The following is a 25,217-nucleotide window of genomic DNA, read 5'->3' as shown; positions in this document are numbered from 1 at the left end:
CCGGATCGCAGTGGGGCGAGTCGCTCCACCAGCTGAAATTTCCCGCCTTTGTGGAGGCGTTCGTTTTAAGAAGAGCTACAGTACAGTACACACCCTGTTCGCCAATTTGCAGTGGGGCAGATCGTTCTCCTACATATGCATAGAAACAGGATTTTAGACTCACAGATACCTTTGATTCAAGGCGATACACTCCATTCCTTACACATCTTGTCATGTCAGTAACATTTTGTACATCTTGAAATTGTGGAAAAGGGGTGTCATTATGAGAAAGGGGTGGGATTTACAGCAAATCCTCCCAATCGTGAATCGCCAAGATAGGGTCCTTCGATCCCGCATGCATATGCACGCTAGTTAATTAAAACCACGGTCAGCACATGGATGACAGATCTACACTGCCCATAATGGACGGAAACCACGTGAGGCAATTCCGTCCTTGGTGTCTGCGCTGCGGGGCCGAAGCTAAGGTTGCCAATTTGGTTTGTCTTTTCCGTAACTTGGATCCACTCAACCCATCGCTTGGCTACTGCAGGCTCGTCTTGATTCGATGCAAGCTACACTAGCGAGACTGAATAAAAAACGATAGACAGAGATGCTATAAACCCTTGCCGGACTAGTATAAAATCACGCTTGTATGGAACTAAACTCATATGTTAATAAAGCCTCCAGACTCTCCTTTCCTGAACCGAAATCTCCACTGTGGCTGTCTGTCTCAGGTTTACACATAGACCGCTTTTCTGCAGATCCCAAAAAATGGCGTAGACTAGGTCTAATTGGTGACCCCATTCCGAGTCACCATCGAGATCGTTTTCCCGATCGGTCGGAAATGCGGCAGCTAAGTACTTCAGCCCCATAGAGACTTCAAAATTGGATGCTTTGCGTTGCACCGAGCTCCGATTCCGTATATCGGCGTAAAATATCGAAGTTGTATTATCGCTGCTCTGCAGGACACCGCTGGCGTAACATTATATGTTGACCCTTATGATCCGTCGACTGTAACTATATAGCGATAGAAACTATAAGTATAACTTTCGGGCTAATCACACCAAAACAAACAAAGGTCCATAAACTCCGCCATGTAAATATTATGGTTACACTTTTCAAATCAATTCATTCCAATTTGAGTGAGGATCTCCCTGGCAGTACCGTCGAGTGCACTGATGACGTCCGCAATATCATCTCGAGTCGTTTCGGGGTTGATGGTGCACATGCGCAAAGACACCATCCCTTTGAGCTTTGTTGTGAAAATAGCGGCCACATTACGGGCCATTATTTTCGAGGATATTTCACTGTTGATAGTATCCAATGTTGGCTCTTTTAAGCCCTTAGGTGCGAACCGGAAATTGATGATGGCCAAGGAGCTTGGAGATAGAATCTCCCAGCCACTGCGTTTTCTAATCTCCTCTTCCGTGTATTCGGAGATTTCGAATCCATGCGAGATCATGCAGTCGATCTGTTCCATGCCCATCACCTGTAAGGAGAACCATAGTCGCATATGCCGCGCCGGTCGAGTCAATTCAATTCCATAGTTCCACGGATTTTGATCTGCGCACTCGTCAACATCTTGCACGTAGGTAGCCGTCGTGGCGAAGCTCTTCAGTGCCTTGGACTTTTGTCGGAAAATGACTGCACCACAGCCGTGTGTTTGGAAAAGCCATTTATGAGCATCCCATGCAATACTGTCCGCCAGACCAATTTCTGACAGCACACTTCGTCGGGAATATGAAAAGACCACAGAGCCACCGTAGGCAGCATCGACATGCAACCACATGCCATGTTTCTTGGTGATGGCCGAAATCTTGGTCAATGGATCGATACTCCCCGTATTGGTGGTTCCACAGGTTCCAATAACGACGAATGGCTTGAGACCAGCTTGAAGATCACTCTGAATTGCTTCTTCGAGGTGTTGGACATTCATGCGAAAGTCGTCGTCGACTTCAATGGTCCTGACCTGTTCATCTGAGAATCCCAGTATATTAAGCGCCTTTTTGATGCAAAAGTGAGTCTGGCTCGATATGTAGGCAACGCCCCTGAGTCGCGCCTGGCCATCCTCTAGAAGCTGGTCTCGAGCGACTGCCAAAGCAGTCATATTCGCTATTGAGCCCCCCGATACAAATTGACCTCCTGCCGTGGAGGGCAATCCAAACTTCTCTGCAATCCAGGCCATGAGTGTTTCTTCCACCTGGCAAACACCTGATGCAGCCTCGAAACATCCACCAAATGGATTGTATGCGGAAGTCAAACTGTCTCCCACCCAGGACCATGGTGAAGCCGGAGATGGAACAAAGGAGAAGAATCTAGGGTTGCCAACTCTAAAGCCAAGTGAAAAGATTTCCTGTGCATCTTTGAGAACGTCTTCAAGTGGCCTAGGGGCACCCGGGGTGGATATTTTGCGTATTTGGGCCAATTTGTCGTCTCCGGCTGGATTGATGATTTTGTGGCTTTCAAGGAGCATCTGCTCCTTGTTTAAGAAACCTTGAAGGTCAGGCCAGCTCGAATTCATGTTTTTTGATAGCGCCGAGTGGTTCGTCCGGAAGTAAAGAGTTCTGTGCCAGAGCTCGACTTCTGGGTCAATCCAGCCGCTTAAACTCAATTCAAGTGCTGATCGGACCTGCAAGGTACGAGAATAATGGACACAACGGAAATCCCCGGTCCGAGACCCACCTGCGCCGTAAATAACGAAGTAGGCCCAAAATGATCGATCCACACCTGTGAGAAAAATCACGTGCGATTCCTAGTACCCTAGCACCACCCAGACAGTAAGGGAAAGAGAAACAGAGAGCTCGCTTTTTTGACAGGAGAGGTATCCACTTTGAAGAGTCTGACTAGCTCGGCATTATCTGATGTGCCCGTGTGCACATCTATATGTAGATCACACCTTTGAAGGTGGCGCGTTCTATCAATATACAGGAAAAAATTCAGATGGTCATAAATACATGAAAGAGATCAATGACTGAACACCTCAATTAGCCCACATCAGGGATAGCGCAGTATTGGTAACTCAGAGTAGTGATCCTATCGAGTACATACCAGGAACGTGAAGGTTTTTAGGAGTGAAGTCTTCATAGGCGGCACCTTCTCTTAGCTATACCGTCGCCTGGATAAATTGTCTTATGCGATTTTGATTGAAAGAGCATCGCGACTGATTTGAAACATCCATGGAGACTTAACAAAGAAGTTCATGGAGACGAAGCAGCATTCGAGATGGCTGAGAGACATCGACGTACATACCATCATACTCTATGTAAGCCATGCTTCTAATTCAGCATGAGCCCACCCCCTTCACTCTTGCACCACATCTGAGAACTTCACCTTTATATTACCTACGCCATCAGTCGGGAATGGCGAAACGTAGTCACGCCCAACCATGGTATCAAAAACTGTAGTTTCATAAAGCTCCATATCAAATTGGCGTGCAATTGCCGCGATAGTCAGGTACATTTGGCAGTAGGCGAGACTATGCAGAAGTTAGTTGACACATACCTAAGGTTTATGCTTGTCTAGACATTACGTACTTCATGCCAACACACTGCCGACTACCAGCAGAAAATGACACCAGGTATCGATGTAGCTTCTCCCCACGCTCGATGGCTCGTAACCACCGCTCAGGCTCGAAGCTTTCTGGCTCAGGGAAGATATTGGGGTTCATGTGAATGAAGTATGCTGAACAGCTCATAGGAGTCTGTATTGTTGTGTTAGTGGCAGAAATACTCATCATGATTCAAGTCTAACCCATACATTCGGAGGTATGCTATGTTGCTTATAATGGAGTGTTTCATCCGGGGCAACTCGTGCAAGTCGACCAACTGCTCCAAACGATAGTCGAAGAGATTCCTTTACCACCGCGGACTAGGAGCATAATTAGTAAAGCACAGTGAGAGGGTGAGCAGATTACTTACTAGATACGGGAGGCGTTCTAGCTGTGCCCAGCTCGGATGGGAATCCGGTGAAGGCATCACATCCTTCAGCTCTGATCGTAATGTTTGCATAAGTGTCTTGTTTGCCGCTAAATGGAACGCACAAACGGCTAACGCTCTAGCTGTGGTCTCGGTTCCAGCCGCAAGAAGAATGAGGCCTTCATCTTGCAGCCTAGACAAGGTACGTTCGCGAGGTGGAACAGACGGATGACTAAGAGAGTCGAAGATATTGCCTCGCAATTCACTACCTGAAGAAGGGTTTGATGCCTTTTGCAGCGTTGCCACGGACTGATCATGTATGGTCTTTTGTACCAGTAGGAGGCTATTGGCACTGGGTTGTAAATACCGAACAACGCTATCGGGGAGGAGTTGGGATAGTTTGAGAAGCCAGGGGAAGAACTTGAAAATATGACAGAGCATGTCTGCTTCGAGAGATGCCTCTTGGAAGTCATTTTTGAACTCAGGCTCGTCGAGAAAGTCGAGGTCAATGCCCAGCGCATATACAGCAATGACATCAGCTGTAAGAGCAGAAAATGCATCGCTCGTATTTACCGCGGCAAAACTCTTATATGCGCAGTGGAACAGCTGGATCATTTTGTCCAATTTTGCCTGGACTATAGGTTCGATGTTGGCAATAGCTTTGCGAGAAAAGTGTCCGCGGACAAGGCCTCGACGCATTTTGTGCTGTTCATGGCCTACAGTAGCGATCATTGAGCCCGGTGCTCCAAACAACGACACTTGTCGGGGATCCTTTTCACGCCGGCGTGAGCCCGAGGCGCAGATTTCGTCATAAAAGTCCGGATCAATGACGTGCACTTCATAGGGATTGATGCGCACAATAGGGCCATGCTGACGATGCATTTTTTCCACCTCCCAAATATACATACCTCCCTTGACCATGTCATAGTAAAATTCATAGAAAGAACTGATGGCTGCGAGTTTGGGCCCGGGAATTTTGCTCAGTGGATGGAAGTAGAGGCGATATATCGTTCTCACAATGATACATCCTGCCACCAATAAGACCAGCCGCCAATGGAGTTCTACTTCAAGGCATGACGGAGGTTTCCATTGGTGCTCTAACCACCTCATGGCTGACATTGTGAGTTTCGGAATTCAAGCCAAATAACGATGTCTTTAGGAACTCGAATGTTTTTTTTCTTTTTTACAGATTAATCCGTATTTGGATTTCAAATCCCGGCATGGATCGGCACATCGGGGATCTAAAAAAGCCATGCGCTCACCGATCCGCAGTGGAGCGCTCCTGTTCAGCTGAACACGCGCCAAGACCTTCACTTCAAGGAAACCTGCCGCGCACCCCAGCGACCTTCATTACAGAGCGATTTGCCCCACTGTGGATCAGGACTTTCCAGTATGAGAAAACATGCCAAAATACCGATACCACTCTTAGACGATGATTGGAGGGTCAAGACGCCATTAAGCTGTCCCGATCAAACTCATCAACACGAGCTTTTAGTACGCGAACTACTCCGTAAGTGATCAAATTCTAAACTATGGAGCTTTGCCTTCGGTATCGTCCCAAAGCGTCCCGCTCGATAGGAAAACAATTCAGCCGTGCAGAAGCCACCTCCACTTCTTTAGCGTTTTTATTAAAAGAGAAAGTCCTTCGCTGGATGGGTTTGGGAAAACTCCGATTAAAAGAAGTACTCAGAAGGTATTTGCAATCCAGCTATTGCACCAATCCCTTGACTTCAACTTGCATCAAATACTGAAAATGAGAATCTGTGTTTTGCACTCCGCGGAGGAAGGCCTGGACAGTGTAGAGGACTCACAAGATCTGTGGCCCGATGTCGGTGTCTACGCGCCTCGACACATTGTGGAAAACAAATATATCAAAAAGACAACTGCCAAGGAGCAGATCAACGAAGCCGTGGCCGAGGGGTACGATATCTATTTCCAATTCCTGTGGGGAACACACGATGATACTGTCAGTGGTGTGGATGCTATTAAATATTTTGAATCTTTGAACCTCCCATCAGCGGGCATTCGCGGGTGGGAACGAGAGCGATCCAAGCTCGCTTTCTACGCTGAGGCTAGAAAGCAAGGCTTCCCGCCCGTACCAGGCGTGGACAAATTTCCCCTGTTTGTCAAGCCTGCCTTTAGCTACGCCAGCCTTCTCATCGATGAACACTCTCTATGCCAGAATGAGACAGAGCTGGAGCAGACCATCAGGCATTTGAACAAGGGTATGCGAGAGGCACGGCTTCGAAGGGCTGTCGGGTCATGTCACGCCAACCCGGAAGAGTTTGTACAGGCCTGTGAAGCAGCTGGACGGGACAGCGATGACGTCGTTGTCCAGGAGTACATCGATGGGGATGAATATTCAGTCGTGGTCCTCGCAATGGGCGAAATCCCTGTCCCGATGGCTCCCCAGAAGGCCAGGCTACCGGAAAAGCAGAAATTCCTCACATTCGACGCCAAGTTTGACGGCGAGTCGGGCTACGAGTTGCTGGATGAAGCAGCGAATCCCGCGTTATATCGTCATCTCCAGGAAACGGCCGTGAAAGGGTTCAAAGCTGGCAAAATGGCAACCAACAACATGGGATGCGATGTAGATATGCGCATAGGACCTGACGGAAAGGCCGTGGTCATTGAGGTTGACCCTATGCCTGTATGGTTTCTGGCTCCCGGGAATAAATTTGAAGATACAGATGTGAAGCAAGGTCTTGCTGGTCATCAGAGGGCAGCTGTCGATATTTTCATAACCAACCATTTCCTCAGATATCCCGATCAAAAAAGAACGAGGGAGCTCAGCGCATTGGAGACGTTCTACGATAAATGCAGTTCGCATTATGATCAGACGAAGTCGTACGCCAATGCAGCGCAAGCGGCAGCTACCATTGTGGAAAAATTCTCCTTTGATGGCACCATCTTGGAACTCGGGTGCAAGACTGGTTTACTTGGTCAGAAGCTCCGTGAACAGCAAAATAATATGTCATCGCCAAAGAGCAGTATCCAGCGACTGGTCGGAGTTGACATGTCGAACAAGATGCTGGATATTTGCCGACAGTCCGAATACTACGATGAGCTCTTCCATCGCCCGATGTTGCAATTCTTGGCCGAGTACAACGAGCCTGTTGATCACGTTATCACTCTGTCTGCTCTCCAACATCTAGCCGTGCCAGAGCTGAGTTTTGTCCTGGCACGATGCTTCCAGATTGCCCGGCAATCCGTCACTATCTCCGTTGCTAAAGAAGACGAAGCAGGCGATGCATCGCTGTTCTTCTTAGATCATACCGAAGACGTGAAATCACTGGGACTGCCGTTTGGCTGGAAATTAAGCTCGCAAATCGAAAATGGATGCACTCTACTGCATTTTGAAAAGTGCTAGACTAGCGGAAACCTGTCCAGTATGAAAGTGAATATAGCAAGGCATATGCTATCTATACCAATTGATACTGTTCTTCATTTGCATACAAATGCCCAGTGTTTACAACCTCACTCATGTCCATACCTGACTTCTCTTCCCCTGAACGACAATGTCACTCCTCTGAGCGGCTTTGGGGCCTATCTTGGTCAGTATGAACGATTCTTAACGTAACTGATTGATCTGTTTCATTTTGAAGGTCACGCGACACATCTATAGGTTTATCTACCCCACGATGTAAGGAGCTGTGGCCTTATTTCGTGGCAGAATGACAAATAACTCAATATGTTTTCATCACTAAATGTGAAGTAATGTGCAATGATCTGGTCTCATGACGTTACACCTCTCCGATCTCATGCACCACTCTGGAAAATATTCCGGTTTTTGGAATCCTTCTAAGATACACGGAAAGTTTATAGGAACGGAGCATTCACTGCTTACAAGACCAATCATAGCGCTCTTGGGTCCGTCATCTACCAATCGGGGGTAAATGTGATCGGCTGAACAGCTCAGTGACCCACATCCCCTGGAACAACAAGGGACTATTGAGTGAGCTACTGTAGGTTTAGACCTGGACCCACTTACGTCCGCCTAAAGAATCATTCACGCCTGGTAAGTGACCCACTATTACAAATCTCTGCCGGTATTTTATCCGTTCTACAGCCAATAGTAAGGGCCGACTTTTTCCAAATGACCTCAGGTTTATATTCTGGGCGGTAGCAGTAGGCGGTGTCAAGAGTGGGAATTAGTCTTAGGCACGAGTGCCTACCCCATACTTTTAAGGTGTCCTGTCTTAGTTCTGAATCCTTTCTTTTCATCGGTTTGATTCCCGTTGACGTTAATATCAATCATGGAGAACACCAAGGTTTGGGGCCACAGATGGCGAGCCTCGCTCCCTTTTCTCATGGTGTGTGTATCTATCGCGGGGTTTACTGGTAAGTTTTAGGACTATGCTAACATGAAGCCTTGGAAGACGAGCCTTTAGTACAGGACTTTGGATCTAACTTGTTATTCTCTTAAAGAAACATTTAGCTATGGCTTCATCGTTCCTATCCTCCCATATATGGTTGAGGACCGCAATCACATTGACCCTTCAAAGACACAACAAGTGACTTATCTTTTGCTCATGTGCTACGGCATTGTGTCCACCATTGTGTCTATCTTCATCGGTTCATTATTGGATCGCTTCCACTCGCGGAAATCTCCTTTGATACTTTCGCTGGTATTGACCATTATCGGAACTGTCCTCTTGGCCGTCTCTCGAAATTGTGAATTTCATTCTCCACCCAGATGAATATCTCAAACGCACCCGCTAACGCTATTGACGTATTAGTGGCCGGAATGTTCATCGGTAGAGTACTCCAGGCAATTGGTGGAACCGCAGCATGGATCGTTGGATTCGCTACCCTGAAAGATGCGATCGACATCAAAAACATTGGAAAAGTTTTCGGTGTCGTACGGAGCTGTGTGAGCCTGGGCGCTCTTGCTGGCCCAGCGGTCGCAGGTGTTTTACTTGAACTCAACGGTTATTGGGTTACCTGGGGCAGTGTTCTGCTTATCCTTGCAGTCGATGTTGCGATGCGACTTCTGATGGTGGAGCAACGAAAACAGAAACCAAACTCGGATGGACAAACCAGTCACGATTCGGAGTCTACGGATGAGACTTCTACTCTGATCTCCGACGATTTTGAACAACTCTCTGGCAAGGACACAAACGGGCCTACTGAATCATTCTTCAAGGTAATTTGTTTGCAGCCGAGAGTTATCACTGCTATGCTATGCTCGACTGTCTACACTGCGATCCTCGCCAGTTACAGCACGACAATCCCAGTTCATGTGAAGGATGCCTTTGGTTGGGGAAGCTTGCCCACTGGACTTTTGTTCATGGGATTAGAAGGCCCCATCATATTAGCTAGTCCTCTCTATGGCTGGCTTCGTGACAGGATTGGCACACGAATTCCTGCTACAATTGGATTTGCGCTCCTGGCCCCATTGCTCTGGCTAGTGGGCGCTGCAGACCAGAAGGAGTTTCCTTGGTCAAGTCCTCAGAGCTCAGCGGAGGCAACATATATTTCCGCAATCGTTGCTATTGGATTTGTCACCAATCTGATGAGCAGTGTTTCAGCAATTGAAATAACTTGTGAGTACCTACACCCACATGTGATACTGTATAAAGCTTATTGGAAATGAACACAGGTGCTGTTGACGAGGAAGAGGAAAAGCGTCCGGGACTCTTTGGCCCTAACGGAGGTTACAATCGGACTTATTCTATGTCTGCGCTGACCGCCTCTGCGGGAATGCTGGTCGGGTCCTTCCTTTCTGGATCCTTATCAGATGCCATCGGATACTACTATATGAATTCTGTTCTAGGTAAGTTTACCACGAATCCCAATCGGTAGATGTGCTGACATTGTCCAAGCTGGTATCTCTGTGTTAATGGCAGTCCTGTCATTCTCCTGTTTGTCAGGACATAAATGAAATAATTACAGCAACTAAGGGATTGAAAACCGAAATTTTTGTATGAATGCAATTGATTCGTACAGCAACGACATTCATTCAACAACCAAATTTCGAATGATACTTATTCCAGGCCCTCAACCTCTCTGGGAGGAAGGAGGAAGTATGCAGATTGACCTAATAATAATTGAACAAGATGATCTGACTTTGAGACTACTTTGCTATATGCTACACAATTGACGTTGAAATGCTATCTCAATAATTGAATGTAACTCGACATGAATCTCCGTCAGCTGGATGGGTTTTCTCAGTCTGATATGCCCTCTCCCATGTGCCGTCTTGGGAACATCTATAGTAATACTGACCCAGCCACTACATTAAGCGATAGAGCTTTGATTCTACAAATTCGGCATCCCACTCATGGGTTGGTGAGATATCAAATTCACCAGCAGTAATTACCAAAACGTCATGTACTCGATAAGGTTACTACTCTGAATCAGAATTGACGCGCTTTCCCAGATGTGGGCTAGTAAGGTGTCCTAAAAACCTTGGGGAGCTCAAGCATCGATCTCCTTGTAATAAGAGAAGCTAATCTAGTTTGGGTCAGCTTGTCACCTAATAGCAGTGAGCTTAGTACAAGCTTCCGTCTTCCCGAGGTCTAATATGAAGGGCTCGATCGAGGTAACAGTTAGAATGTCGCTCGCTCGTAGACTCTATGTCATGTCCCTAGTGTTGCTTTCAATAGGAAATCTTGTAACGAGAAAGGCTCATCCGATGAATCGAAGCATAGTGATAGGTCTATAGCTCTGTCAAAGTATACTGAGAGATCTACTTCGGTGCCAGGCATGAGAAACAGACATCAGGAAAGCTCCGACCAGTGTCTAGCCCATCCAGGACCATATCCATCATTTCACCACTCATCAAGCTCTCGTAGACTGCGCTCACTCTGCTGCCTATGGTTTTCTTGTCGTCTGTAGGCAGACCTTGTCGCGCGTTGTAAAAAGGATCATCTTTCAGACCGCAGTGCAGGGGAATATTGAGCTTCGAACGGACCCAGGTGTACAGTTGGGCGGATCCATCACCCAGCTGGGCAGCTACCTCTGCAGGAGTGATGGTCGGACTGGGATAAAACAAAGCGTCGGCTGTGTCTTGAACAACTGTTCTGAAATGCCTCTTAAAAGCAGCAAGCATTGATACCGAACAATCATGTCCAATTGTAGCCAGGAAGTCAGTGACAGGTGACATCACGGCGTCGACAACATATGGTATTCTTTCTTTCCATGTATTGGAATTCCAGTGGTACCATGTTGACTCGATGAGAGGCTGTAGGGTTTTGGCGAGCGCCTCAATTTGTGATGTGTCCAATCCCAGATCACCCATTGCGCCGTCGGATGTACTGCTCTTCAGCTTTCCGTTGAGTGCAGAAAGGAATCGAATGTGATTTGCGCGCATTTCGACGGCTTGGCATGACACGTAGATATGGCAGGCACTCATATGGGCGACCAAGTCTGCGGCTTCTAGCGTACGCCGGGCAGAGATTAGAGCCAGTGAGTTGATACCCTGGTTATGCATCTCGGCAGACATGACATGGGCAGAAACGGGATGCGCCAAAGCTGCAAGCTCAGACATGTACGCTGAAATGTTGACATCGATTCCCTTCATGGTATAATTCTCATGATCGCTTGGGTTGAGATTCGCTTCAAGTCCATTATTCGTGTGAGGACCGATAATCTCAGTAACCTGGGACCATAGCATGCGGCCAATCATTTGAAGAGCCAGGCGTGTCTTGTCCATGGCAGATGTGACCACAACAGCCTGGAAGTTTCCGCCCGAGTATACTTCTCCACCGCCGTGTTCTGCAGCGTTGACGATGGGATTATCGGATGTAGAATTGAGTTCGACCTCCAGTTGATGTTGCGCGAGAAGAAGGTCCTCCAGGTACGGTCCAATCCACTGCGGGGCGGTCCTTGTCGAATACCGATCTTGCCAAAGTCCCTCGCCAGTTCTCTTTCTCGACTCCAGACCATCGACAAATTTGGAGCCGTTCAGAAAGCGTCGGATGTTGCTAGCTGCCTCAACTTGACCAGTGTGGGGTCGTATGGCATGAATAAAAGGCTGGGCCCATTCAACATTCCCACCCATGCACTCTGAAGCGAATGCCGTGAGCATCTGGGCGAGCAGCGCAAGCTTCTGCGCATCATAGAGTACTAAGCTTGCCACCGCTACAGAAGGTGCAGTGCCATTGATAAGCCCGAGCGCTTCTTTCGGTCCCAGTCCAGATGGCGATAGACCACTCTCTTTGAGAGCTTCTGACGCGGGTATGACTCTAGCTTCTTTTCCTTTGCCCACCTGCACAAAGACATCCGGGTTGCCGGCAATGGCTCCTGCAATGTAAGACATGGGCATGAGATCTCCGGAGGCAGATATCGTTCCTCTGAGAGGAATCATAGGGGTTATGTCATGGTGTAACAAATCCAGCAAGCTTTGAAGCACACAAAATCGTATAGCACTATGCCCCCGAAGGTTCTGATTGGCTCGGACGACAATCGCGCCGCGAACCCAGGCGGGAGGCATGACGTGGGAGGGTTCTCGCTCCGAATTGCTGGCGGGGTCCTTATCCGCAGCTGTGATGATCGCGCTCTGGGTATGCTGCAACAAATGGATCTGCAGATCGAGGATATCGCTTGTTCTCGTGTCGGCGCTCCCTCCAAACCCGGTATTCACCCCATAGACCACGTATTGATTTGCCAGATAGTCTGCAAGAGTGTTGACGCTGAGTTCGAGTCGCTTCGCGAGGTGTTCGTCCGTGCTTATCTTAGGCTTGATTCCATGGCGGGCAACTGCAATGATGGAGGCAATATCGAGATTGTTTCCATCGAGGACAATTGGGTTAGTTTGGTTCTTCAATTCTTGCAACTGTTTCCATATGCGCAGCGTCGCTCCTATGTGAGGGGTCATGTTGGTTCCAGTCATCGTGCGGTAAGAGTTGGGTAAGGGGAAGTGTGGGATTGAGTCTGTTTGTGCGTTTCAATTTCTTCGGGCAAGACAAACTTTATATCTGTACCTGGCTCCCGGTGATGGTTGAGCGATCGAGGTTCTAATGAGAGTTCAAATCAGACTCCCTGCCTCAAACTCGTGTTTCATCTCGTATGATCCGCAGATGAAAGTGTGAATAAGCCTACGATGCCAGGAATAAGGAAAGAGAATGCAACATGTCAGCTTTCCCCGTATCTAGCCGTGCTGAATCTCTATAAACTTTGCGGGCCCGAATGGATCTTTTGACCCACACTTAAGCCGCTTTTTCCCTAGTGTCCCGCCGCTTAGATTAATTGACATTCAAGGTTGCAAGATGTGTTAGCAATTAAAGCTCTATTCCCAAGATTTCTTGAGTGGCAATGATCCACTACCTTTGCGGATAAAATTTTCAACATGCGTGAAAATCGTGTTCACCGCTATTTCCTCCAATCCGAGGTCCAAGCGAGAATTGACATGTGCATATGCACCCTGTCGCCTGTCACCATTGCCCCAGAATCTTGGCCAATTCGAGAGGTAGATTTCGACGTGACCTCTTGCAGCTTGCAGAGCTACTGACCGCGCATGCTAGTCATCATCTGGGGAAGATCAAGATCCTGCAACCACGCATCCCTCTAGTCTAAAACAACATAAACTACGCTAATCCTGGTCAAAACTTGTTTTTCTGATGATTTGTGCTTTGGTATTTCTGGAGAACCTCAAGTCGCAAAGTAAGTCACCTAAGTGACGTTCAGTTTTCCTCTAGTCCTAATTTGAAAAACATGACCATGGTTTGCCCAGTACTGCATGGAAATGAATGGTTGAGATAGTTGAACACCAATTTAGGTCGCGATATAGGTAAGAAAAAGGTACTGTCTCTGTAGACATCTCTCCTTATCACCTTCACGTTCCTGGGTAGCCAGCCTATGGCGAGTAAATGGGTATCTGGAAATGTAATTGATAGATATACTGCTCTGAATTGAAATTGCCGCGCTATCTCATATGTGGGTTAGTGAGTATCCAGCTGATTTTGTAACGTTCAATCCACTGATCTCCAACTTCTCAGCGGTCCTCTGTCTTGTATATGCCCTGTGTCCCATGAGCCTGAAACCGCTTTACAACTACTTTTCTATAGGTAATTCGAATCAAGCATTGCCTTCCCATGAAATATTGGAGGAGAGCACCACACAGTGTCATTTGGACAAAAGTTGTAAGCGAATGAGATGTAGTAGGTTTGCATTGATAAGATTGATGGCATATGTTCGCGTCATATCGCCGTCTCAAATGATTGGAATACTCTAAACTGTAGGCAGATTGTACCTTTCTTTTCTCCCTGAATTTAATCTCATAGACATGTTCTCATTGGACGACGAAATTGATATTTAAATCCACGATAGGATTACTGTATCTACCAATAGAACCTGATCTTGATATAAATCTCTATTATCAGTTCAGCTCGAGATCTAATAGAAGCTTTTTGCGATACACAATTGGTTAAGTATATACGCCCGTCTGACTCGTCGAAGATATTCGGTGATCAAATTGATCGCGGGGGCCAATCACCATGACTGACATTATCATCGCCCCTATCCACCCGCATAAATCCGCATTAAGGTTTCGCGAAATCGCAGCCCCCAATATCATTATCGCGTGCCCCAAGACCCGCCACGGTGACCTCCGACAACCTTATTCAAGCAGTCTTGGCTCGTTGGATGACTGTCTGAATTCAACCATGGAGATCTCCGATGGTAATTCCCCCCCTTTTCTCATCTTGATAACCATTTGATAGGGCACGCGTCATATAATCACCAGCGACAAGCACTGTTCGCTATATGACCTGATGACTGCCTTTTCATTATCATGAGTTAATGCCCGGTAACCTACCATCGCTACACCATGTCTATTGTGAACCGAGGGTCGGAATCAGTCTATGATTCCGGACCTCAGCTTCTCAGGGATGTTTGGGCTCTTACGGCTGTTGCCATATTAGTCGTCATCTTGCGATTCATTGCGAAATGGAAAGTGCACAAATTAGGGCTGGATGATATACTCATGGGATTTGCACTGGTTAGCATACCTTCTCCTACCAGCTAGATATTTGCAGAGTGCAGAATAATCAAATATCTGTTTGTATCGTTTGTTCTAATTCAAATTCTCTGTTCCTTCGCAGTGCTTATCCACGGTCGGATCTGTTATGATTACCCTTGGCATCCAGCATGGGTTCGGTCAAAAGGTTGGAGACATTGATGCCGATGACGTTTCCAAAGTCATCATGTTCGATTACCTCACACAGACATTTGCGCTGGCAGGTGGGGCGTTAGGGCGGATTTCGTTCATTGTTTTTGTCACCGGACTACTTGTCTCCAAGCAATGGCATCGCGCCGTCTTTTGGGGACTGGTAGCGATGCAGGTCCTCGTCAACTCGATGTTTATTATCATCTTATTTGTCCAATGCCCGGGGCACGCTTCAGCTATCTGGGAGCATTCCGACAAATCGAAATGTTGGAATACCAAAGTGCAAGCGTACTATGGATATTTCCAAGGAGGTAAGAAATACCTTTCATTGACTACTCACTTTCATGATTGAATATTGACATTGCGCGTCCTAGCCTTCAATTCAGCAACTGACTTGTACCTTGCTGTCTTCTCAACCTGCATATTCTGGACATTGAACTTGAAGTTAAGGGTGAAGCTGGGATTGGTTACTTTGCTTGGACTAGGAATTTTGTGAGTACCCACCGTTGAAACTGCACCGAGGAACCGACCGATTGAAGCTAACCCGGGCTGATCTATGCAGTGCAATGGTCGCCGCTATCATACGAACCGTCCAGACACGCGTGCTCGCATCCTACGATATGGATCCGACGATTGCGACAGTAGACTACGATCGATGGCTGTACATTGAGACGTATTTGGTGATCATCACGGCCTCCGTACCGTTCCTCCGATCCCTAGTACGCTCAATAAAGAGCCAATCAACAAGCCGGAATACACACGAGCTAAGCTCTCCTTATGTAGCTAGCTCCAGTACACACACGGCCCGGACTAGAAAGCGTGACTCCTCGATGGATGGGAAACGGATGATTAATGTCTCTGAAGGCAATGCAAGCAATGATGCTTTTCACAGCGATGGACACGATGATATACACGACTCACGGTATTCAAGGGAATCTGTTATAATTTGTGTTTAAATTTTAATTTAATTAGCGGGCGGTTTGACGAGGCGAATTTAGATCGGAAGTCGTTTAAAGAGCCTCGGGAGCTGGTAATTGTCTTCTCGTGAGTATTCAGTCAGCTTTCGGATTCGATAGCTTATAGTTCCGAGCTGATAAGATAATTTTCCTAGTGATGCCGACCTTCACTGCCGGATCCTGTAGCGTCTCATTTCACGTCGGCTCTGGTATCCATGCCTGTCCGATTTGACTTCGTATACTGACATCAATGCGCCGATCTAGTTTGCCGAGATGATATACCCCTCGGATAATCCGTGATACCCGACTGCCAATACGCGAGAAAGTATAATCTTAGTCATTTCGTGGCTGTTACGTTGCAGAATCAAGAGTCCAGAAGCGTCGGTGACAGTCGGCATTTGATTCCTGCCGCTGACGGCATTTGCGAAATTGAGAGACTGGAAAGTAATATTGACGATATCGAAATGGACGTCTCAACACTCTGAGGTTTCGAGCATCCTTCCCAGATGACCTAGATGACGTGAGAGATTCTTGACGCGCAACCCCGTGGGGACAAGCTGACAGAAGATAATGCGAGCTCTCTCCAGATATATGGTCCTCACAGCAGCAGATAGGGACCACAAAGTGGATCAGCGGACGGACAAATTCCAAATATTCCACCAACCGCAGAGCTTCATACTAAGCTTCTTGGCACCCAACGGAATGTACCATTCACCCGATCCAAGCCAATCAAGATTGCTGGTCAAGCGGCCTCATGCCATACGCTAACAAGCCGTGAGACCCTGAGATTGACGGAAAAAATTGTCGATAGGCTAAGACTGTTTCTCCACCACTCAACCCCGCGGCCGCCCCCGCCATGTTTTCCCCAATATGGCCCCATCCGACTTTTAACCCTGGTTCCCTCGCGCCATAAGCACCTTTATATGGGTCTCACTAGTTGAGCATGCGCTGTATTCAAACAATGATGATGCTAATCAATAGCCGAACATGTCGATCAGCTTTTCGGCCCACTGGTAGCGTTGCAGAGACTAGATTGCTAGATCCATTATAAAATGCCACCATCCGGGGCCCCTTCTTTTTTTCTCCAGTTTCTGGGGAACTCGTATACGGCCGGCCGTTTATCAACTTTTTTTTCCCTTCTTGGTTTTTCTATTTTTCTCCAGATTTCCCACTGAGGCTTCCTCACTACCACCGACACAATGGCACCTCGTCTATTGAAGAATTACCGTGTCTATGTCCTCACAGCAGTCGCCTACCTAGGCTCCCTGCTTTTCGGTTCGTTACAGCATCGTGTCTACGCGTACATGTGCACTAATATGAGTATATAGGATATGACACGGGTGTTATGAGCTCCGTCCTAGCTATGGACAGCTTCAAGAAAGACTTTGGCCTCCCACTTTCATCATCCGGATTCGCCTCAGACAAAAACGCACAAATCTCATCAAATGTTGTCAGTCTCTTGACAGCAGGATGTTTTTTCGGCTCGATCTTCGCAGCCTATATCAATGACCGCATTGGTCGTCGCTATTCGCTCATGATCTTCTGCTCCATCTTCCTGGTCGGTGCCGCAATCCAGGTCGGCGCTCACCACCAGATCGGTATGATCTACGGTGGTCGTGTCATTGCCGGTCTCGGTATCGGTGGCATGTCGAGTATCACTCCCGTCTTCGTCAGTGAGAACTGCCCACCCGAATACAGAGGTCGGATTGCCGGTATGTTCCAGGAGTTCCTGGTCATCGGTAGTACGTTCGCCTACTGGCTGGATTATGGTGTCAAGCTGCACATCCCGGAGAGTACCCGCCAGTGGCGGATTCCCGTGGCCATTCAGCTTGTCCCTGGTGGACTGATGCTTGTTGGACTTTTCTTCCTCAAAGAGTCCCCTCGCTGGCTGATGAAGCAGGGTCGCCAGGATGAGGCACTTACCTCGCTGGCTTACATTCGAAATGAGCCTCAGGATAGCGAAGAAGTGCAGAGGGAGATTGCGGAAATTTATACTGCCGTTGAAGAGGAGACACTTGCTACTGAGGGTGTCACCTGGAAGGAGTGCTTGGAGAAGAGTAACCGTTACCGGTTCTTCTTGGCCTTCGTGATCATGTTCTGGCAGCAATTCTCTGGAACGAACAGTATTGGATACTATGCGCCCCAAATCTTCGAGTCCATTGGTGTCAGCTCGACCAACTCATCGCTATTTGCTACTGGTATCTATGGTACTGTCAAAGTTGTCGCTACGGCCATCTTCCTGTTCATTGGAATTGACCGATGGGGCCGTAAGAACAGTATGATCGGTGGTGGTGCCTGGATGGCTGCTATGATGTTCATCATTGGAGCTGTCTTAGCAACAAACCCTCCCAACGCTGATGCTACCAGCGTTTCCCCGGCGTCTACTGCCATGGTTGCCATGATTTACCTTTACGTTATTGGTTACTCTTTCTCATGGGGCCCAACCCCTTGGGTCTACCTAGGCGAGGTAAGATCTCAGACAATATCGATTCTTGAGATTTCAACTAATCTTGTTAGATCTTCCCCACTCGGCTTCGTTCATACGGTGTCGGCCTTGGTGCTGCCACTCAGTGGCTTTTCAACTTTGTTATCACTGAGGTTACCCCTCGTGCTATCAATAAGATTGGCTGGAGAACCTTTCTCATGTTCGGTATCTTCTGTACCGCTATGTCGATCTTTGTTGCTATCTTTCTCAAGGAGACTAAGGGCCGGACTCTGGAGGAGATGGACCTTGTCTTTGGTACTGTTGACGAGATGCAGCGCCGCGCAGATATTGAGCAGACACTCCAGAAAAGCGACTTTTCTCACGCAGAGCACGTCGAGGAACAGACAGACGAGCAAGTCAAGGACCAAGCGGCAGCGAAATAAGGACTCTCATGGGCCTTTCACCATGACAAGCTGCCTCCGTCTCTATAAGAGTGTTGAGATAATATGAATAGATGTTAAATTATCACGAACGCTTCACTGAATAAATTGCCCGAACATATATCAACTTTCTTATGATACCATCTTGGGATTAAGACGTTTCGCCCGCTCTTGAGTCTCAAAAATGGAAGGAGGCGTAGACCTGAAGTGCTCATCACAAAGGATGACCGCACAAAGTGATGCCTATAATACCTCTTAGTCGACAAAACCCACAAATGGAATGGCGGGACTCACGAGAGAAAAGTCGAACCCATCAGCAACAAGAACCTCCATAATTGCCCTGGGTGGATTGTAAGATGGTCCTCCCAACATACTCCGAATAGTCCTATTCCTCTCCATACTCTGCCGCACATCAGCGACCTTCCGCCCACCTACCCAGATACCAAATCCGCAAAATGGTGAAGCATATCTAACTTCCAAAGTGACCATCTTTTCATCATCGTTCTTCACATCAGGGGCAAGCGCGTTCCGAAATGTCAAGTCAAATTCTGACCGCCATCCAACCGGCTTTACGTAGGCGAGATTTCCAGTTTCATTCCCCGGTAGACGGATTCGCCAGGCTGGGGTCAGCCAGTGCCACCCTCCGCGCCGTACTTCGAACATGGGAAGTCCAGAGGCGTCACGGAATTCGCGGACGGGCCTGTTTCTGTAGTAACATTTGCCTGTCACGGTTATGAGGGTGGAGTCATCGCTGTCAAATTTGATTATGTATTCGTTCGCGGATGCTGGATCGTACTTTGGTTCTATCCAGAGGAGTCTTTCAAATTCGGCGATGTGGTCACTGCGAAGGCCTATTGGATAGAGGGGACTTTGGACGCTTCTTGATCGTAGAGTCATGATCTCTGATTGCTGACTGGCGTGTTTGGGATGGGTGGATGGGATAGTAAGGAACGTGCGGGGATGTACTATGTCATTTGGGATTGATCCATGGTTGAGGTGGCGAGGTCATTTGCGGCCACAGCAACGAGCCCAATCGATCCGTTAAACTGAACGTCAGTGTTGCCTGGATAATCATCTAGAACATTCTCGGTGAGTAAAGCGTCTTGTGATGTTGATGGGAAGATGAAAATGATTTGGACTATGCCTCATAGAGATGACGCTCGTTGAATATCTTAATTCCCCAACATACCACAGCAAAACTTGAGTACTATATTCTCTATTTGAATACTCATGCTAGTAGCAAAGGGACATACTTTCTACTTACGTAGAATGTTCAAAGAGTGACACAACGTTAAGCATCCACAGGTGATTTCTCTAGCCATGCCCATTCCATAGTCACCCTTCCTTGAGGAATACTAGCAACCTTTTCAAATGCCGCTTCAGTAACATCAAGATCAGTCTCGGCACACCCAACACATCGATCCACAACTTTGACATCTACACTATGCCCATCACGACGAATTCTAATCTTCAAGCCACATAAAGGATTGTCGTTGGGATTTGAGCTCGTCGACGCCGCATCGAAGACGATATGGGAGACCGCACAAATCATTTCGGACTCTGTACTGGTATCGCCGCATGCACCGAGGCCGGGGTCGTAGTATGTCAGGTCACCAGAGTACGGACCCCCGTTGGAAGTCGGCAAGGGAAGGTTGGATGTTTTGCTTTGTTTGTCAGCACGTCTCTATCTCTGGGCCATAGGCTCAAGCAACTTACTTCTTGCCAACTGTGAGTCCGACAGCTAGGCCGATAATTAGCGCGATTAGAAGGACGGCGACAAGAGCGCCGATGACGAGAAGTTTTCGTGATCGCTTCTGGGATGTCCACCAGATGGCTATCGGTCCGACAAGAGGTATATGATGTTTTTGGTCGCCAGCAACGCCCGTTGTTTCGGTGGGTTGAGATTTCGCTGCCTCGGCATCAGGGACGGGCGCAGCTGTGGCAGGGACTGGGACTGGTTTGCGTTTAAGCATTGAAGTCTGTCTATTGGGCGCATCTTGTGCGGTGGTTGTATCCTCCGTCATTATGAGTTATGGCAGTAGAGTCAGTGAAAGAGGTCTTTTTCTTCTCTGCCGATGTTCGTTTCTTGAGACTGATTCATAATGGTCATGACTGGGGGTTGGACATTTTAGACAATGCACTTGTAGACGTGTGCAGAAAAGGATGACACAGGGTCATGGAAAATAAATGTGGAGAGGGGAAGAAGCTTGTTTATCAAAGGGTTTTCAGGGGCTCATTTTAGCGCCGGTTCATTTAGAAACCGATGAGACATTAGCAATTGCGATAAGAACCTCTATGTAAGGACGTGCCTATTGGCCTGGTTTCACAATTCTCTTTCATATTTGTCTCGATCAAATAGAAAGAACATTCCAATACTCACATTAGTCAAAATTTCCCTTATGAACATGAATAAAGAAATGCACAACTTTGATCATGCATTGCAGCTCAACTCCCCCGCAACGAGATGGCCGGGGGCCCCACCCGAAAACGTGGTTCACGACGGAATTCCTTCACCCCCTCAAACCTCCTCTTCCGCACTCCTTGGCCCTGCAGCGACCGCGCCCTGACGCTCTAACGACAAACAAGAACCAGCGCTGAACGCGATATGCATGCATTGGACGGCCCGCGTTGGATTGGACATTTGACGGTGTAATCGACGCGGTCGCATCGCGCTAGCCAACATGGCGTCTCGCACTAATACCAGACAATCTGCAGAGATGAGTCAGACATTATCACGACACGATACCCAGGCCACCAAAAAAGAGAAAGTCACACTTGGAGGTAGAGTGAAGAAACTATGGCAGAAATCTGGGTTGGATCAGCAAACCATTATCTTGATGATGAAGTACGCTATGAATTTCTGGCTTGCGAAGGAGCGATCGCTAATTTCAAATCAGGGGTGGATTGGCTCCCACGATTGCGGTAGCCATGTAAGTGGATCCACTTGATTGATTTGTTCGCCATCTGACTCTTGAATCAGATACCAAGCCACAGATGTGGCAGATGAGTACACCACGCTCGGCTACCTTATAGCCATTGTGTCAATCTTGGGATTTGCCATCATGCCTCGTGCCAAATTCATTCAGATGATGATCTTCGACGTCTTCGCGATCTGCATAGCAGCCTGCTTGGCCTTGTTGACCATGTATTCCAGTGTCAAGGCACGGCAGCACACCGAAACAGGAACAACTTCCTCGTACAATTCATCGGCATCAGCAGTCAGTGGGGTTTGGCTATTTTTCCAGATTTGGCTTGTCCATACGTTCCGGGCCAAGTACCCACAGTTCCAATTCCCTGTCGTCCTCTACTCAATCTTCGCCAACATCTCGTCTATCTATGCCCCACAGGAAACTAGCATGACTTCTGCGATCGCCTTTGTAGTGAAACTGCTGAAGACCTGTCTCAGCGGACTGGCCTTGTCTAGTGGAGTATCGCTTTTCGTCTTTCCTATGACTTCGCGCAAAGCGGTCTTCAAACAAATGGGCGGCTATATCAAAAGCCTCCGAGGAGCATTGACCGCTCACGCGGTATACTTCGAAAGTCTGGAAAGGGACGATATGTTTGGCCGGGCAGAGACGTACGATTCTTCTCAAGAGAAATGGGGAAAGAAAGGCAAAGTCTACAGCCCCGAGGCGGAAGCCATTCGTGGCGCGGTCCGCGGAATCACCGATCTTCATGCCAAACTTCACGGTGACTTGACCTTTGCCAAAAGAGAATTCGCACTCGGCAAACTTGGACCAGACGATATCCAGTCCATTTTTCGCCATCTGCGCCAGATAATGGTTCCTGTGGTTGGACTGAGTTTCGTTGTCGACATCTTCCAAAGACTGTCGGATTATAATCGGTGGAATGAGCCGATTGATCCAAACGCCGAGCCTATTCCAAATCATGTTCGTGAACAGGTGGTTCATGATTGGAATGATATCATGAGGGCGGTGCACGACCCCTTTGCAAGAATGATTCAGACAATCGACGAGGGATTGCTGCATACTTCATATGTTCTTCATTTGGAAAAGCGCCCAAAGAAAGCGGCTGTGGCAACTAATGGAAATGACGACGCAGAGGGAGATGAAAAGGACGTGGAAGCCTCTGCTGGTAAAGCGGCACCCGGCTACAAGGGATTTGCGGAAGACTACAAGCAAAGGTTGAGCTTGTTTCGAAACGCGAAGAAGGTTGCCTTGCAAACATGGGCCGAAGAAAAGGGGGTTTCATTGCCACCCGACTTTTTCGATCATCCACCGGTGGACAGCTTAAAGGGCAATTTCTTTGATGCCTCCGCTTCGTATCAAGATCGGAGTCGCCGTCAGTTATACCTTTTCCTCTACATGGAACAACTACTGTATTCGACCGGTCAGACTGTCCTTGGATTTGTGCAGTATGCCGATGGTGTTGCTGCAAAAGGAAAGCTGTCCCGAACTCGGCTTATTATTCCTGGTGCAAAGCGTCTTCTGAAGTGGGGAAAGACATTTCTGATTGCTCCAGAGAACCACGAAGACGATCATTTGGGAGATATCCATACCCAAAACACTTCTCTGGAACTTGGAGAGGCCTACCGGCATCGCAAAGATCCTGAACATCTGCCCCCGTCAAATCTGTTTCAAAAAGTAGGAGATAAGATTCGGGTAATCCCACGCTTTCTTCGCTCCTTTGAATCCTCGTACGGATTCCGCGTTGCTTGCGCTACAATGACTATTGCAGTCATTGCTTTCTTACATCCCACGCAAGACTTCTTTACCAAGCAGCGGTTGGTGTGGGCCATGATCATGGTCAATCTGAGCATGTCACCCACATCAGGTCAAAGTATCTTCAGCTTCGTACTTCGAATTATCGGCACCACCATTGCGATGGTAGTAAGTCTGTTGATTTGGTATATTCCTGACCAAAAGACACCCGGTATTATCGTCTTCCTCTTCATCTTCGTTTCAATTGGCTTCTATGTGCCAATCAAGTTATTCCGGTTCCGTGTCGTTGGCCTGATCAGCGTCGTCACAACAACCATGATCATTGGATACGAGCTCTCTGTCCGAAAGGTCGGGAAGGAAGTCGCAACCTCGAATGGGCAAGCTTATTATCCCATCTACGAGCTCGCGCCATATCGCCTGGCTGCGGTGAGTGGAGGTATCTTTGTGGCATTCATCTGGACATTCTTCCCATACCCCATTTCGGAACACTCAGTGCTCCGGCAGAGTCTAGGAGCATCTCTGTATCTGCTGGCCAATTATTACTCCATTATCCACGAAACGCTATCTGCTCGTATCCGCGGTGATGAAGGTGACACATCGTTGAAAACCTCCGCAGGCCGCAAATTGGAGAAGGCCCGGCATAAAGTCTTTTCGAAGCAGATGCTCATGTTGGCCGGTCTGCGGACTTACTCCGGGTTTTTGACATGGGAGGTTCCCATCGGTGGAAGATTTCCCAAAGAGCAATACGACTCGATTATTGTCTGCGTTGAAAAGTTGGTTTCTTCCCTGTTCCCTATCCCCAGTCCTTTCGCTAACAAGTCCCCTTTTATAGCATTGTGAGCTACCTCAGTCTGCTCGGATACGCATCTGATACTCTGATGCGCGTTAACGATGATGATGACGGATCGGGATCGGGATCGGCCTGGATGCATGATTTCCGACGTCTCGTCGCTACCGCCAAGGTCACAACTCACGAAGTGACATCCCTGTTGTGTCTTCTGTCGGCCAGTATTACCAATCGCCAGCCATTGCCCCCGTACCTCAAAACTCCACGGCCGTACAGCTTTTCCAAGCGACTGGAGGCGCTGGATAAGGATATCTTGAGTATCAAGCACATTGCCGAACCGGGCTTTGCAGCGTTCGCCGTCTTGCAAATTTCCACTCGCTGTATAGTCGGAGACGTGGAAAGACTCATGTGGTATGTTCGAACCATTTTTCTTTGTAGACGAAATGCTAATTTCTATAATTTATTCAGGCATGTGAAAGGCCTTGTTGGAGAGCTGGATTTCTCTTTCCATGCCGTCAGCACGACAGATGCGAGAATATCGCATTCTAGAATGACGTCACGAGCACCATCAAGAGTCTCTGTTAATGAAACCCAGGCAGCCGATCGCGACAAGACGGATTGAAGTATTTGTCAATGATTAGAAGTTTATAGCTCTCGTTCTTACGCATGCACATAGCATAGAGCCAATTGATTCTTGAATCTTTTCACATTTTTCCTGCCTAGCGACAGTAGTTCCCCGAAAGGTACATCAGACACATGTGAAGCTGAATAGTAGATAGGCGCTACTACCAGAGACGAATAGGGTTTGATCTTCAAATGGGGGAAGATGTGCGTGTCGGATCTGAGTCTAAGCGGGAGACTGATGCTCGGAATGATGAGTAGAGGATGGAGGGTACGGAGGAACTGAATCATTCCCAACAGACT

The 25,217-nt window shown here is 47.8% G+C and overlaps 10 protein-coding genes across 10 annotated transcripts; 5 read left to right on the top strand and 5 right to left on the bottom strand.

Moving 5' to 3' along the window:
• Nucleotides 1-1,102: 1,102 nt before the first annotated feature.
• On the bottom strand, nucleotides 1,103-2,500 carry N7503_006381 (pyridoxal phosphate-dependent decarboxylase family protein; the record flags this gene model as incomplete). The annotated part of the gene is made up of 1 exon (XM_057065928.1): nucleotides 1,103-2,500. One exon carries the CDS (start codon nucleotides 2,498-2,500, stop codon nucleotides 1,103-1,105), a length of 1,398 nt encoding a protein of 465 aa, XP_056921397.1.
• Nucleotides 2,501-3,279: 779 nt separating this feature from the next.
• Nucleotides 3,280-5,012, bottom strand: N7503_006380 (cytochrome P450; the record flags this gene model as incomplete). Its single annotated transcript, XM_057065927.1, has 4 exons — nucleotides 3,280-3,454; nucleotides 3,513-3,679; nucleotides 3,736-3,846; nucleotides 3,897-5,012. 4 exons carry the CDS (start codon nucleotides 5,010-5,012, stop codon nucleotides 3,280-3,282), a joined length of 1,569 nt encoding a protein of 522 aa, XP_056921396.1.
• A 634-nt stretch (nucleotides 5,013-5,646) lies between these two features.
• On the top strand, nucleotides 5,647-7,263 carry N7503_006379 (class I SAM-dependent methyltransferase; the record flags this gene model as incomplete). Its single annotated transcript, XM_057065926.1, has 1 exon — nucleotides 5,647-7,263. The coding sequence occupies one exon, from the start codon at nucleotides 5,647-5,649 to the stop codon at nucleotides 7,261-7,263; it is 1,617 nt and encodes a 538-aa protein (XP_056921395.1).
• Nucleotides 7,264-8,149: 886 nt separating this feature from the next.
• N7503_006378 (MFS transporter) lies at nucleotides 8,150-9,877 on the top strand (the record flags this gene model as incomplete). The annotated part of the gene is made up of 5 exons (XM_057065925.1): nucleotides 8,150-8,234; nucleotides 8,322-8,567; nucleotides 8,633-9,439; nucleotides 9,496-9,669; nucleotides 9,843-9,877. 5 exons carry the CDS (start codon nucleotides 8,150-8,152, stop codon nucleotides 9,875-9,877), a joined length of 1,347 nt encoding a protein of 448 aa, XP_056921394.1.
• A 707-nt stretch (nucleotides 9,878-10,584) lies between these two features.
• On the bottom strand, nucleotides 10,585-12,729 carry N7503_006377 (aromatic amino acid ammonia-lyase; the record flags this gene model as incomplete). Its single annotated transcript, XM_057065924.1, has 1 exon — nucleotides 10,585-12,729. One exon carries the CDS (start codon nucleotides 12,727-12,729, stop codon nucleotides 10,585-10,587), a length of 2,145 nt encoding a protein of 714 aa, XP_056921393.1.
• Nucleotides 12,730-14,586: 1,857 nt separating this feature from the next.
• N7503_006376 (uncharacterized protein) lies at nucleotides 14,587-15,959 on the top strand (the record flags this gene model as incomplete). Its single annotated transcript, XM_057065923.1, has 4 exons — nucleotides 14,587-14,835; nucleotides 14,939-15,314; nucleotides 15,378-15,495; nucleotides 15,566-15,959. The coding sequence occupies exons 1-4, from the start codon at nucleotides 14,665-14,667 to the stop codon at nucleotides 15,957-15,959; spliced, it is 1,059 nt and encodes a 352-aa protein (XP_056921392.1). The 5' UTR covers nucleotides 14,587-14,664.
• A 1,199-nt stretch (nucleotides 15,960-17,158) lies between these two features.
• N7503_006375 (sugar porter family MFS transporter) lies at nucleotides 17,159-18,827 on the top strand (the record flags this gene model as incomplete). The annotated part of the gene is made up of 3 exons (XM_057065922.1): nucleotides 17,159-17,234; nucleotides 17,288-18,426; nucleotides 18,477-18,827. 3 exons carry the CDS (start codon nucleotides 17,159-17,161, stop codon nucleotides 18,825-18,827), a joined length of 1,566 nt encoding a protein of 521 aa, XP_056921391.1.
• A 252-nt stretch (nucleotides 18,828-19,079) lies between these two features.
• On the bottom strand, nucleotides 19,080-19,721 carry N7503_006374 (uncharacterized protein; the record flags this gene model as incomplete). The annotated part of the gene is made up of 1 exon (XM_057065921.1): nucleotides 19,080-19,721. The coding sequence occupies one exon, from the start codon at nucleotides 19,719-19,721 to the stop codon at nucleotides 19,080-19,082; it is 642 nt and encodes a 213-aa protein (XP_056921390.1).
• A 394-nt stretch (nucleotides 19,722-20,115) lies between these two features.
• On the bottom strand, nucleotides 20,116-20,848 carry N7503_006373 (RlpA-like double-psi beta-barrel domain-containing protein; the record flags this gene model as incomplete). Its single annotated transcript, XM_057065920.1, has 2 exons — nucleotides 20,116-20,488; nucleotides 20,541-20,848. The coding sequence occupies 2 exons, from the start codon at nucleotides 20,846-20,848 to the stop codon at nucleotides 20,116-20,118; spliced, it is 681 nt and encodes a 226-aa protein (XP_056921389.1).
• Nucleotides 20,849-21,505: 657 nt separating this feature from the next.
• On the top strand, nucleotides 21,506-24,915 carry N7503_006372 (uncharacterized protein; the record flags this gene model as incomplete). Its single annotated transcript, XM_057065919.1, has 5 exons — nucleotides 21,506-21,669; nucleotides 21,722-21,754; nucleotides 21,805-24,279; nucleotides 24,339-24,704; nucleotides 24,762-24,915. 5 exons carry the CDS (start codon nucleotides 21,506-21,508, stop codon nucleotides 24,913-24,915), a joined length of 3,192 nt encoding a protein of 1,063 aa, XP_056921388.1.
• Nucleotides 24,916-25,217: the final 302 nt, after the last annotated feature.

This window comes from Penicillium pulvis (genome assembly GCF_028828015.1).
Source record: "Penicillium pulvis strain IBT 33274 chromosome Unknown contig_3_segment0_segment0, whole genome shotgun sequence".
NCBI lineage: Eukaryota > Fungi > Ascomycota > Eurotiomycetes > Eurotiales > Aspergillaceae > Penicillium > Penicillium pulvis.
This window is presented reverse-complemented; position numbering and strand designations above follow the sequence as displayed.